This window comes from Loxodonta africana, chromosome 1 (assembly GCF_030014295.1).
Source record: "Loxodonta africana isolate mLoxAfr1 chromosome 1, mLoxAfr1.hap2, whole genome shotgun sequence".
Classification (NCBI taxonomy): domain Eukaryota; kingdom Metazoa; phylum Chordata; class Mammalia; order Proboscidea; family Elephantidae; genus Loxodonta; species Loxodonta africana.
The window spans coordinates 2,645,056-2,657,954 of NC_087342.1; the positions used below are offsets into that span (position 1 = coordinate 2,645,056).

General features: G+C 39.1%; 1 protein-coding gene across 3 annotated transcripts in view; it reads right to left on the minus strand.

The window, feature by feature from the left end:
• Window positions 1-1,914: 1,914 nt before the first annotated feature.
• NAA50 (N-alpha-acetyltransferase 50, NatE catalytic subunit) overlaps window positions 1,915-12,899 on the minus strand; it is a 37,975-nt gene continuing 26,990 nt past the window's right edge. For all 3 annotated transcript variants that reach the window (XM_064281161.1, XM_064281101.1, XM_064281043.1), the window contains exon 5: window positions 1,915-11,804. In XM_064281161.1, the coding sequence (XP_064137231.1) occupies window positions 11,627-11,804 (178 nt within the window). In that variant the 3' untranslated portion in view covers window positions 1,915-11,626. The remainder of the gene's footprint in view (window positions 11,805-12,899) is intronic.

The following is a 12,899-nucleotide window of genomic DNA, read 5'->3' on the forward strand; positions in this document are numbered from 1 at the left end:
GGGAAATATTCTTTCCTCTTCTATTTTCTTGAAGAGTTGTGTAGAATTGTATTATTTCTTCTTTAAATATTTGATAGAATTCACCAGAGACACCACTTAGACTGGAATTTTCCATGTGGGAAGAATTTTAACTGCCATTTCCTTAGTACATATAAAGCTATTCAGGTTATCTATTTCTTTTTTTTTTTAACTTGACTTACTTTTAGTAACAGCTTTATTGTGATAAAATTCATATACCATACAGTATCGATGGAGCTGGAAGACATTATGCGAGTGAAATAAGTCAATCACAAAAGGACAAATATTGTATGACCTCACTTATGTAAAAAGACAAGGCAAATGTATAGAGGCCAAAGTTTATTAGTGGCTACCAGAGGCAGAAGGCAGGGGGAAATGGGGGTCATGGTTTATAGAATACTGAGTTTTGGTTTACGGTGATGAAAAAATTGCATTGATATTAAGGGTAGGGTTGCACAGTTGATTAACGTAATTGCTATCACGCAGTGGTTAAGAGCTTGACTGCTAACCAAAAGGCCAGCAGTTTGAGTTCACCGGCTGCTCCTTGGAAACCCTATGGGACAGTTCTACTCCGTCCTATAGGGTTGCTATGAGTTAACGTAATTGCTATCCTGCAGTGGTTAAGAGCTTGACTGCTAACCAAAAGGCCAGCAGTTTGAGTTCACCGGCTGCTCCTTGGAAACCCCATGGGGCAGTTCTAATAACATGTTTGGTGCTTCCATTCTAACTGCTAGTTTGTTGTGTAGTTCCTGGGATCTTAAAAACTTCCAAGTGGCCATCCAATGCACAACAATTGGCCTCTATTCACCTGGAGCAACAAAGGAAAAAGGAGAGTCAGGAATAGAAGGAGGAAATGGAATGTGTGGCTAATTGCCTCCATGAACAACGCCTGCTTTGCCATGAGACCAGAAGAACTGGATGGTGCCCAGCTAGCATTACTAAACATTTTGATCAAAGATACTACAGAAGGATCCTGATGAAAAGGGGGGAGGGGAAATACAAAACAGAATTTGAAATTCTCATGGAATCTATACTTATGGAGCCATCAAGGCTGGATGAAACTCTGAAATCACGGCCCTGAGATAATCTTTGAACCTTAAACCCCCAAGTCTTCTTAAAACCAAACAATAGTTTAGCCTAATGAGTAGTAAAGAACATCTGCCTTGAGCAAAATGGTCTTTTAAGATTTACCTATATGGGATCAAATTGACAACAACACCTCGAAAGATTAAATAGGAACCTTAGGGGGCCAATTGTTTAATGAGGGAGAAAAAACTCAGAAAAGCAGGGTGAGTGGTTTCATTTGAATAACGTAGTGTCACTAAACTGTACGTGTATAAACTGTTGAATGGATATATAATTTCTTGTGTACATTCACAACAAAAATAAAATAAAATATATATAAAAAAGGAATGGATTGTTGATCGGTGCAGCAACCTGGATGGTCCTCAAAATAATTACGCTGAAAAGAAGCCAATGAAAGAGTACATTCTGTTTGAGTCCCTTTATATAAAATTGCAGGAAACGCAAAGTAATGTAAAGTTACATAAAGTAGTACAATGGTTGTCTGGAAAACAGGAGGGGGGGAAACTGGGAAGCGTGCGTGAGGAGGGATGAGCGAAGTTAGTGATACTTGGTCTCACTTACTTTGGACATGTTATCAGAAGGGACCAGCCCCTGGAGAAGGACATCATGCTTAAAGAAATAGAGGCTCAATGAAAAAGAGCAAGACCCTCAACAAGATGGGCTGACACAATGGCTGCAGCAGCGGGCCTCAAACATAGCAACGGTGGAGAGGACGGCACAGGACGGGGCAGTGTTTCATCCTGTTGTGCACAGGGTCACTAGAGTTGGATACTGGCCCCACGGCACCTAAGAACAACACCACAAGGAAACTTTTGGAGTTGATGGATATATTTATAATCTTGATTGTGTTGATAGTTGCACAGGTGTCTACATTTATCATAATGTGAATTTTAAACATGAACAGTTTATCATATGCCAGCTATGCTTCCATAAAGCTGGGGAAAACCCTGCAGAAACAAAAAAAAACAAAATTTACATGCCATACAATTCACCCATTATGTTGTCACTGTTAGGTGCCATCCAGTTTGCTCCAACTCATTCATAGCGACCCCAGGTATAACAGAACGAATCGTTGCTTGGTCTTGACCCATCCTCACAATCATTGCTATGTTTCAGCCCATTGTTGCAACCACTGTGTCAATCCATCTCGTTGAGAGTCTTTCTCTTTTTCTCTGACCCTCTAACTTTTATCAATCATGAGGTCCTTCTCTGTGGTTTTGTCTCTCCTGATAACGTGTCCTAACCTAATTAAGTCTTATGGATTGAATAACCAAACCTAAACCAAACCCACTGCTGTCGAGTCGATTTTGACTCATAGTGACCCTATAAGACAGAGTAGAACTGCCCCATAAATTTTCCGAGGAGCTCCTGGTGAATTCGAACTGCCGACCTTTTGGTTAGCAGCCGTAGCACTTAACCACTATGCCACCAGGGTTTCCATGAATAGTTACCCAAAAATATGCTATAAATCCTACTCTATCTCTGTTTATAATCCCACTTGGGAATAGGGTTTTGTTTGCTAATAAGGCAGTTTTAGTGTAGGGCATGTTTTACATCAATTTCTTTTGAGATATAAGAGCAGATTAAGCAAGCAATCAAGGAAGCAGAGATGGGGAAGACGGATGCCATGCCACATGAACATCACCAAGGACCCAAGGAACAGAAGATAGGACCTTCCCCCAGAGCCCACCCAGAGATTTCCCCCAGAGCCGGCACTCTGAATTAGGACTTCTAGCCTCCTAAACTGTGAGAGGAAACCCTGGTGGCATAGTGGTTAAGAGCTACGGCTAACCAAAAGGTTGGCAGTTTGAATCCATCAGGTGCTCGCTGGAAACTCTATGGGGCAGCTCTACTCTGTCCTATAGGGTCACTATGAGTCAGAATTGACTCAGTGGGTTTGGTTTTGATAAACTGTGAGAAAATAAATTTGTTTGTTAAAGCCACCCACTTGTGGTATTTCTGTTATAGCAGCACTAGATAACTAAGACAATAAATGTGACAAAGCCTCGCCAGCCTCTCTTCTAAGGAGCATTCTGGCTGTACTTCCTCCAAAGCAGATGTGTTCTTTCTTCTTGCGGCCCACCATAGGTTCAATATTCTTCACACGACATCGTAATTCAGATGTGTCAATTCTTCACACCTGTATGTATGGCTGAATAATATTCCCTTGCGTGGATATGTGACACATTGCTTATCCCCATTCATCAGTTGATGGACATTTGGGTGATCTGCACTATTTGGCTATTTACGAATAACGCTGCTAAGAACATCTGTGTATGAGTTTTTGTGTGGACTTAATATTGTTATTTCTCTTGGGTATATGCCTAGGAGTGGAATTATTCAATCATATACTGACTTTACCTTTGACTTTTTGCAGACCTGTCAAACTCTCTTAAGTTACCTTAGCAATTTGTTTCTTTCAAAAATTTGTCCAATATGAACACCCATGTTCACCACAGCATCATTCACAATAGCAGAAAGATGGAAACAACCTAGCTGGCCATCAACAGGTGGATAACAAACTGGTACCTACACACAATGGAGTACTGAAAATAAATAATAAACCCACCACCATCGAATCGATTCCGACTCATAGCGACCCTATAAGACAGAGTAGAACTGCCCCGTAGAGTTTCCAAGGAGCGCCTGGTGGATTCGAACTGCCGATCTTTTGGTTAGCAGTCATAGATCTTAACCAGTATACCACCAGGGTTTCCCAATGTAGTACTACGCAACAATAAAGAACAATAATGACTCTTCGAAGCATTGCACAACATGAAGGAATCTGGAGGGCATTATTGCTGAATGAAATAAGTCAATGATAAAGGGACAAATATTGTATGCTACTACTACTATAAAAACTTATGAAAAGGTTTACACCAAAAGAAACAATCTTTGATGGTTACAAGGGAGGGGAGGTGTGGGGATGGAAAAACGCTAAATAGACAATAGATAAGTGGTAACTCTGGTGAAGGGTAAGACAGTTCACAATACTGGGGAAGCCAGCACGACCTGCCCAAGCCAAGGTAATGGAAGCTCCATAAAACAAACCAAAACCAAACCCACACTGCTGCCAAGTCAATTCCAACTCATAGCGACCCTATAGGACAGAGTAGAACTGCCCCATAGTTTCCAAGGAACGCCTGGCAGATTCGAACTGCCAACCCTTTGGTTAGCAGCCATAGCACTTACCTACTACGCCACCAGGGTTTCCAGGACACATCCAAACTTCCTGAGGGACTGAATTACTGGGCTGAGGGATGTGGGGACCATGGTCTTGGGGGACATGGAGCTCAACTAGCATAACATAGTTTATGAAGAAAATGTTCTACATTCTACTTTGGTGAGTAGCGTCTGGGGTCTTAAAAGCTCAAGTAGCCATCTAAGATACTCCACCGATCTCATCCTGTCAGGAGCAAGGGAGAATGAAGAAAACCAAAGATACGAGGTAAAGATTAGTCCAAAGGATTAATGGACTGCAACTACCACAGCCTCCATAAGACTGAGCCCAGCACAACTGGATGGTGTGCAGCTGACTGCTCTGACAGGGATCACAATAGAGGGTACTAGACAGGGCTAGAGAAAAACGTAGAATTCTCACACACACACAGACTAGACTTAATGGCCTGACAGAGACTGGAGAAAACGCCAAGAGTGTGGCCCCTGGACACCCTTCTAGTTCAGTAATGAAGTCACTTCTGAGGTTCATTCTTCAGCCAAATATTAGACAGGCCCGTAAAACAAAATATGACTAAAGGCACCCACCAGCCCAGAGGCAAGGACTACAGGGCAACAAGGGACAAGAAAGCTGATAATCGGGAACCCAAGGTAGAGAATGAAAGTGTTGACATGTCGCGGAGTCGGTTACCAACGTCACAAAACATGTACTAGTCGTCTAATGAGAAGATAGTTTGTTTCGTAAACCTTCACCTAAAGTACAAGTTTGTCCATTTTGCCTATATTTTTAAATTTAAGTTAATATTCTTTTATTATCTCTTTATCATCAGTAAGTTCTGTAGTAATATCACCCCTTTCACTACTGATACTGGGAATTTGTGTCTTTTTTTTTCTGTTCAATCTAAATGTTTACCAATGTTATTTTTTCCATAGAACTGGCTTTTGCCTTCATCAATTTTTTCTACTTTCAATTTTATTAGTTTCTGCTTTTATCTTCATTATTCATTTCCTCCTGCTTACTTTAGGTTTAACTGGCTCTTCTTTTTTCTAGTTTTTTAATGTGGGAGCTTAGATCCTTGATTTCAGTTCTTATGTACATATTTTATAAATTACCATTCAAGTACTTCTTTGCTGTATCCCATAGCTTTTGTTTTCATTTTCCTTCTGTTCAAAATATTTTATTGCTCTTGTGACTTCTTCTTGGACATATAGGTTATTCAGATGCATGTTATTTCCAAATATTTAAGTTATTAATGTCTTGTTCTGCTGTGGTGGTTAAAGAATATGGTTAGTATATCAATTTTCTTAAGTTTGAGAACTTTTTTTTCATGGCCCAGGATATGGTCTTGGTGAATATTCTTTGTGCACCTGAAAATCTGTATCTTGTATGTTGTTGGGTAGTGTGCTCTATACATGCTAGTAAGGTCAAGTCGATCATGTTATTCAAGTCTTCTGGGACTTACTGGGAAACCCTGGTGCTGTAGCGGTTAAGAACTACTGTTGCTAACCAAAAGGTTAGCACCTGGAATCCACCAGGTGCTTCTTGGAAACTGTATACGGCAGTTCTACTCTGTCCCACAGCGTCACTATGAGTCAGAATCAGCTCGATGGCAACTTTTGGTTGGCGACTTACTGATGTTCTGAAATCTCCAGTGGTGGATCAGTCTATTTCTTCTGTTTCTTTCACATATGTTGAAGCTCTGTTCACATATTTAAAATGATGTTCTTTTGGTGAATTGAGCTTTTTATTATTAGCAAACATCCCCCTTTATTCTTGGTAATACCCTATTCTAAGATCTACTTTGATACTGAGTTAGCTGCTTTAGCTTTGATTAGCATTTACGTGTATCTTTTCCATCCTTTTTATCAGTTCTTTTAAAGTCAGTTTCTAATAGATAAGGAGCCCTGTTGGTGCAGTGGTTAAGCACTCATTGGGAGAAAGATGTGGCCGTCTACTTCCATAAAGATTGACAGCCTTGGAAATGTATGGGGCAGCTCTACCCTGTCCTGTATGGTCACTCCAAGTCAGAATCAAATTGACAGCAGAGGGTTTGGGTTTTCCTATAGACAGCGTGGTTTTTGAAACGCAGTCTGACAAATTGGCTGCCTTTTAATTGAAGTGTTTACACTATTTACATTCAATTTAATTTTCAACATGGTTGAATTTCTGCCTTGCTATTTGCCTTTTTGTGTGTGTGCACAATTTTATATCTCGCCTCCCTCCACTTTAATCTTAATGGGTTCTCCCATTTTTCTTCTCACATGCTTATTTTTAAAGGTTGCACAATAGTTGGCATTTGGTTGCTTCTAGCGTAGGGTGAACATTATCATATAGATGCCTGCCCCCATTTGGATTCTATCGGATTTATTTTCCCAGACGGGAATAGTGAGTGGCTATGACTTGGGCTCTGGAGTCATGGAACATATTACAACCCTTCCTCGTTTCTGGTATTTTCTAAAATGAAGCTAACGGAAGTTCCTACCACAAAGGATTGTTATGTGAATTAATACCTTGTACAGAGTGTTGATCACTGTGCCGGATACATGGTAAACTCTCAATAAGTACTATCGTAACGAACGAATCCAAAGCAAAGAAGTGGGTGGAGCAGGCTGAGCAGAATACAGGGATTTTCAAATTTTCACCAGTAGGGAAAAATGAAGCTGTATTTTTCTAAATTTACATATTAGAATCATTTTCCTATTACTCATCATACCTTCCCACATTGTACGAGAGTTGGTCTGTGACCAATAGCAAAATGGCATGTCATTTCTGAAACTAGGTCATAAAAGAGTGTGGCTTCTGCTCACTCTCTCTTCTTGCTCTGGGGGAAGCTGGCCAGACACCAAATTGTCACTCAGGCAGCCCCATGGAGCCACTTACATAGCAACATAGCAAGGAACTGAGGTCTATCAACAGCTATGTGTGCGCCATCTTGGAGGTGGCTACTCCAGCCCTGGCCAACAGCTTGACAGCAGCCCTGAGATGCTGAGTTAGAGCCACACCTGCTCCTGGATTTCTGACTCAAGGCCCTAAAATCCTTCCCAAACCAACTCAGGCATTTTCCTATATTTAAGTATATGATATGCTCATACTGTATGTAACTCATAAAATGAGAAGATAAGGAAAACGAATGTAGTTTGAAAAAGTCCCTCAGGTACACAGGTCCCTCCCAGGGTGCTCCATCCGCACCTCAGAGCCAGATGTAACACCACGGAAAAACGCTTCTTGTCTCAAGTTACTTACAACTTTTCTAACTTCGGCACTGTCTCTTATTACTCAGTACAGAACCACCACAAATCCAATCAATCAAAAGCTGTGTAGTAGGTTTGCACCAAATTTCAAAATACAGTACACTACTGCTTACTTGAATGCCTTAAGTAAAAAAGCTATACATTCTCAATTTTTAATCCAGATTACTTCAAATGCATCCATCTCGAACTGTCCCAAGGTAGGCCCTTGCTTTTAAATGTTAGGCAAAGGCCATCCATTAATTATTCCTTGAGTGGAATAAGAAGAATTCGAACAGTTTTGACTAAGAAGTTAGGTATTGAGTTTGTTAACAACAAAAAATTAAATTCATGTTTGTTTGCTATTCAGGAAAAACTCAGAAACAATTCCCAACTCGCCGTCTACAGGAACGCCTCCTTCACTACTAACAGGAAGAGAATACTTGCATATACGCTATCTGTAGCCAAAGCACCCTACTAACCTGGCCTGTCAGGTGATTTTAACATGGATATTCAAGATACAGCATTAGGGTAGCTCTTTGGATCTTTTCTTCTCTCTCATTGGGCCTGAACTGAAGATATTAAGAGCTAACATTCAGGGTGTTAATACCATCTTCTTTGTTTCAGAATTTTACATACACTACCTCATTTAATCTTGACAAAGCTGAGGGAGGTGCTACTTATTATAACCCCTATTTTACAGGTGAGAGTATCAAGATCAAAGAGCATTAAAATTTTTAGAGGAAATTTAGATGACATGTGTAGTTAGTATTTGTACTTTTAGTAAGCAGCACTTGTCAGAAAAAACCTCACAAAACCAAATCCTTGGTATACAATTACAGCATAATTATTATTCAAAAAATAAGTTTTGATTAGATAGGACAGCAAGTAGACTAAGTCTTCTTCCTCCCTTCAGAAAAGACTTGAAAAATTGGGTAGTGTACCTACCGTTTCAAAAGGTCTGAATTAGGAGGTCTGGATTTCAGTTGGCCTACTTTAATGAATTTTGAGTTGAATCTTAAAGTAACATGGAAGTAAACAAAACATTATGAGTAACAACAAATAATGGCTACGTATAGCTGCCGACCCCAGAAGTCAACGCAATGCAGTGTCTTCTTTGACATTTACCAGACATTACAGGTCACTACCAGAACATCACGTAAGTTTATTTCAGATATAACAGCAATGTTAAAATCGACAAGTTTAATTCTTAACTGCACCAAATAAACTTTGCCATTTAAGTATTTTTAAAGTTATTCCCTCCAAAAAACTGAGGGAGCTTTTCTTTTCTACCACCACACAACCATGGTTTCCCAATAGTTCTATTTTTTGGAGGACTTTCAATTGATGAGTAAACTGCCTTGGAGATATTTCAGAACTTCTTTCCCCAAATGAAAACTAATCTGAACAAATTATATATTGCATAGATTTCTCTTCTCTAGAACATAAATGCAATACCACACAGAGTAATTTTTACCTATTCACCCCACAGTAAAAACTGTCTTGAAAAATATGATGGGCACATTCTGTGATATTACAGTTAATACAATTATTATTATTATTTTTTACCTCAAACAAGATAATTTTTATCATATACCAAAATAAACAACATGGGACACTATTTCAGTATTTACTCATAGGCCCAGCTTCGACCTCCCTCCTCTGTATCTCCTTTCTCCTCCATAAGCAGATGGAATTATTTAATACAAGTTTGATGTTGGAGAATTAACCCTTTACAAACGTTTACGATTTAAGCGAAGTCACTGACTAGTGTGGAAAAAGAAATCCTACAATAATGAGCCTACACACTCCATTCAAAATTTAATGTTTTTCCCTCCTTAAATAACATGTACTTAATTGTCATGAGGCAGCTATTCTGTTTCCAATAACCACATTTAGGGATACATTCATAGGACTGATCAGACAGTCCAAGTGAAATGGTTACAGAAATAGAGGCAGTGTCATCTCACAAGACTCATTTATACATCAAAATCTACTTTGATACCTGGAAGTTTAGAAAAAGGCTGAGTTCTCCAAAACTAACTATGTTTTCTGTAACTCAAGCACTCTTCTCTTGGCAAGAGCAAGCAGAGGCTTACCCATGAAGGTTAAAGGTGCTTAATGCTAACCTGCTTCCTAATATTTAGACTCCTAAAGAAACCAATACTCGCGAGACCAGTGTGGTCTTTCTAGATTTTTACTATCTTAAGATTAGACCCCTGTATACTCATTCATCAACTATCTTCCTTTTCTGTATTATTCTTGGCACTCAATAAGACTGTTGAAGTCTATTGTACTTTCACATTCTCGAATAAGAACTTAGGATTATAAAATGTGCATAAACATTCTGTAGAATCTTTCTGTCATTTAATATGTTTGGAGAGTTGAGACTTTTGTACCAGAATTTTACATAAGAGGATAAATATTATGAATCATTCTTCCTTTTAAGTCAAATGACAGAAAATTCAAGCCCTACGTGGTGTTTTAAAGTCTAATGAGAACATCTGTTGAGCTATCAATATTGGCAATGTAAAAAACTTAAAACATTTGAGATTGGGTTACAACAATTTCAGATGTCTCTCGTGTTACAGTAAGTTACCAATGCATCACAGCCATTGCCTGTACACCAGAAAATAATCTGCCATAAACCAGTCTGGTCAGTAGAGCAGGTCACAGTGACATCTGCATCAACACTTCTAGACTTCTACTTTTCCAAGAATAGAAGCATTATGTTTCCCAATCCCACTCTTCTCCAAATCCTTAAACTCAACATTGTAGGCACAAGAGTGTAAGCAAATCCGGGATGGTCTCCAACAGATAGGCAATAGCACAGCTATGTTATTTTCAAAAACACTGTCTGGAATAGTCTTTCCTATTTAATCACACGCTAAGTGGCCACAGGTTTAGCAGGCTCTGTGCTAGGTGACATTAAATGCATGTATTGTGCCTCAAGTCCATCAAAGTTTCCCTTTAGGAACTTTTTAGTATGTTCAGGAGAGAACACCTGCTTCAGGTTTACTTCAGGGTCCTGACCTAGGGAACATCAGCTCCATTCTTAGGGTTAGACAAACTATTGTTCGGTTTACTGAAGAAAAAGGACCAGAGAAAAAAGTAAATCACAACAAACCTCTTTAGGCCAGTTAAAGACCTTATCTCTAGCTGAGACTTCAATAAAGAAAACAAAAACAAAAACTTACCAGCCCACACTCTAAAAGTTAATGCCACCAGAAACAATCAGCAGCAGGAAAAATGAACCTGCTAACAACCAGCCCACTCATTAGCAAAAAGTAATTTAACTCAAATACTGAGACCAAAATAATATAACACTACCTACCCAAACTGCCCTACCCAACCTCAACCACCAACAGGAAGAAAGGAAACAACTGCTTAAAAAGAACAAAATAAGCTTCATATTTCTTACAAGGATTAACAATGGTCCAATTCTGGAGACAGTGCTCAGAAGGACTGAAGGTGGGTGAAGGCGATGTCTGGGGATTAGGATCTCCCAGTCTTTAGAAACCCCAGAAGGACTGAAGGTGGGGTGAAGGCGATGTCCGGGGATTAGGATCTCCCACAGTCTTTAGAAACCCCAGAAGTACCACAAACACACTAAACTTGTCTATGAATTAGAGAACAAGGTAGTGCTGCTGCTGCTTTTTTATCTTTTGAAATATACAATATTTTGTAGGCTCTGCCCTTCAATGTGAAAGCAGGACATTAAAAAAATCAGCTAAAAAAATCTAAAATTATTTAACACCCAAAATTTTGGGAGACCATATATATCTTAACCAGGAAACTAAACAGATCTATACCTTTTCCTTCCTTCAGTCAAACCATCTCACAAAAATAAGAAAACGAAAACAATCCAAACATGATTTTTAAAGTCCTTGAAAGTATTCAAACTTGTGGAGGAAAGGGAAAGAAAGAAAGAGAAACAAGAATGAGGAGGAGCGGAAAGCTTTAAAAGAAAGGCGGGGGGGAGAGGGGAATCAACGGGCCTCTCTTTTATTTGGCGACAAGCAAGTGCAAGCGAGTTCATCTGTCATTTGTTCGGTTGTCTGTCTTTTGCACATCTGTCATTTGTTCAGCTGTCTGTCTTCTGCACACCTGCATTTCTTCAGCTGTCTGTCTTCTGCACACCTGCGTCCTGGCCAGAAGGGACCTTGAGGTTTTTCTGCAACACGTGAGCATCTGCTGGCTCTATCCTCTTATAGTAGTTCTTCTTTGTCTCGATAATCTCAAAGCCAAACTTCCGGTAGAAGTCAATTGCTGACTCGTTGCTGATTTGGACATGCCTGAAACAGAAAGGGTATTAAAAAAAAAAAATTAATTAGTTCATCAGCTTGTGTTTTCTCCACAGACCACCTCAAATCTGAAACTGCCGGCCAGCTAAAAGCGTGTTAGAACTGGTGGCAGCGGGAATACTGTGTTGGCACTTTCCTCAGATTCTCTTTACAAAGAAAACGTGCAATACCTCACATGTACTTATTATTAGCAATCAACACAGATTAAGTATTCATTTCAGAAAATCTTTTGATGACAAATTTACACTTTTAACCTAACTCTTACATTAGCAAGACTGAGATTACGAGGCTCAGTTAACACTGTTTGTTCCTACAATCAACAAAGGGTAAAGTACCCTAACATTTTTTAGTAGAAGGGAAGAAGATATTCCTGTGATTAAAAATGGGTTAAATAACCAATAGGGAAGAATCACTATTTTTTTAACACTTGCAGGAAGAGGAAAAAAAAAAAAGGATCTCAATGCCTGAATATATTTTCTTCTGGTTAATAAAAAACATACTATATTTTGAATAAACGATAATTTGAGCTTTTCATTTCCTCTCAAAATAACATTATAGAACTTAATCTCTTCTGATGACAAAGCAAAAATGAGAATGGCCTTCTAGTGCTTGTGTTACGAACAATCCACAGTTGTGATTTCAGATCCAAGGCCTCCTGTGATCCCAGTACCATTCCTGCTAGTTACCTCTCTGATTTTGATTATTAAACTTCACTACAAAGAGCGTGGTCACTGATAGCCTTGAACAAAATACAGGGAATGCAAACAAACAGGATATGAGGAGAGTGCTATTAATAGCCTTAAATTCCGAAGACCTGAGCTTTAATCCTGGCCTCATCCCTGTGACTTTGGAGCTCCCACCCCAACCTAACTAAGCAAAACAAGGATGAATTTTATTTGTTTCCTTTATCTACTGTTAAAACAAACAAACAAACAAAAATCCCTGTAACAAGTACTTCCACAGTGTTTCCTAAGAAATAATGAAATATGTGACCAGATTTTTAGGTTGCTAGTAAAGATTTTTGCTGTCAGTTTATTAGGTTCTTTAGATTAGAACATTAATTCTTGTTAATTTTAGATACAAATT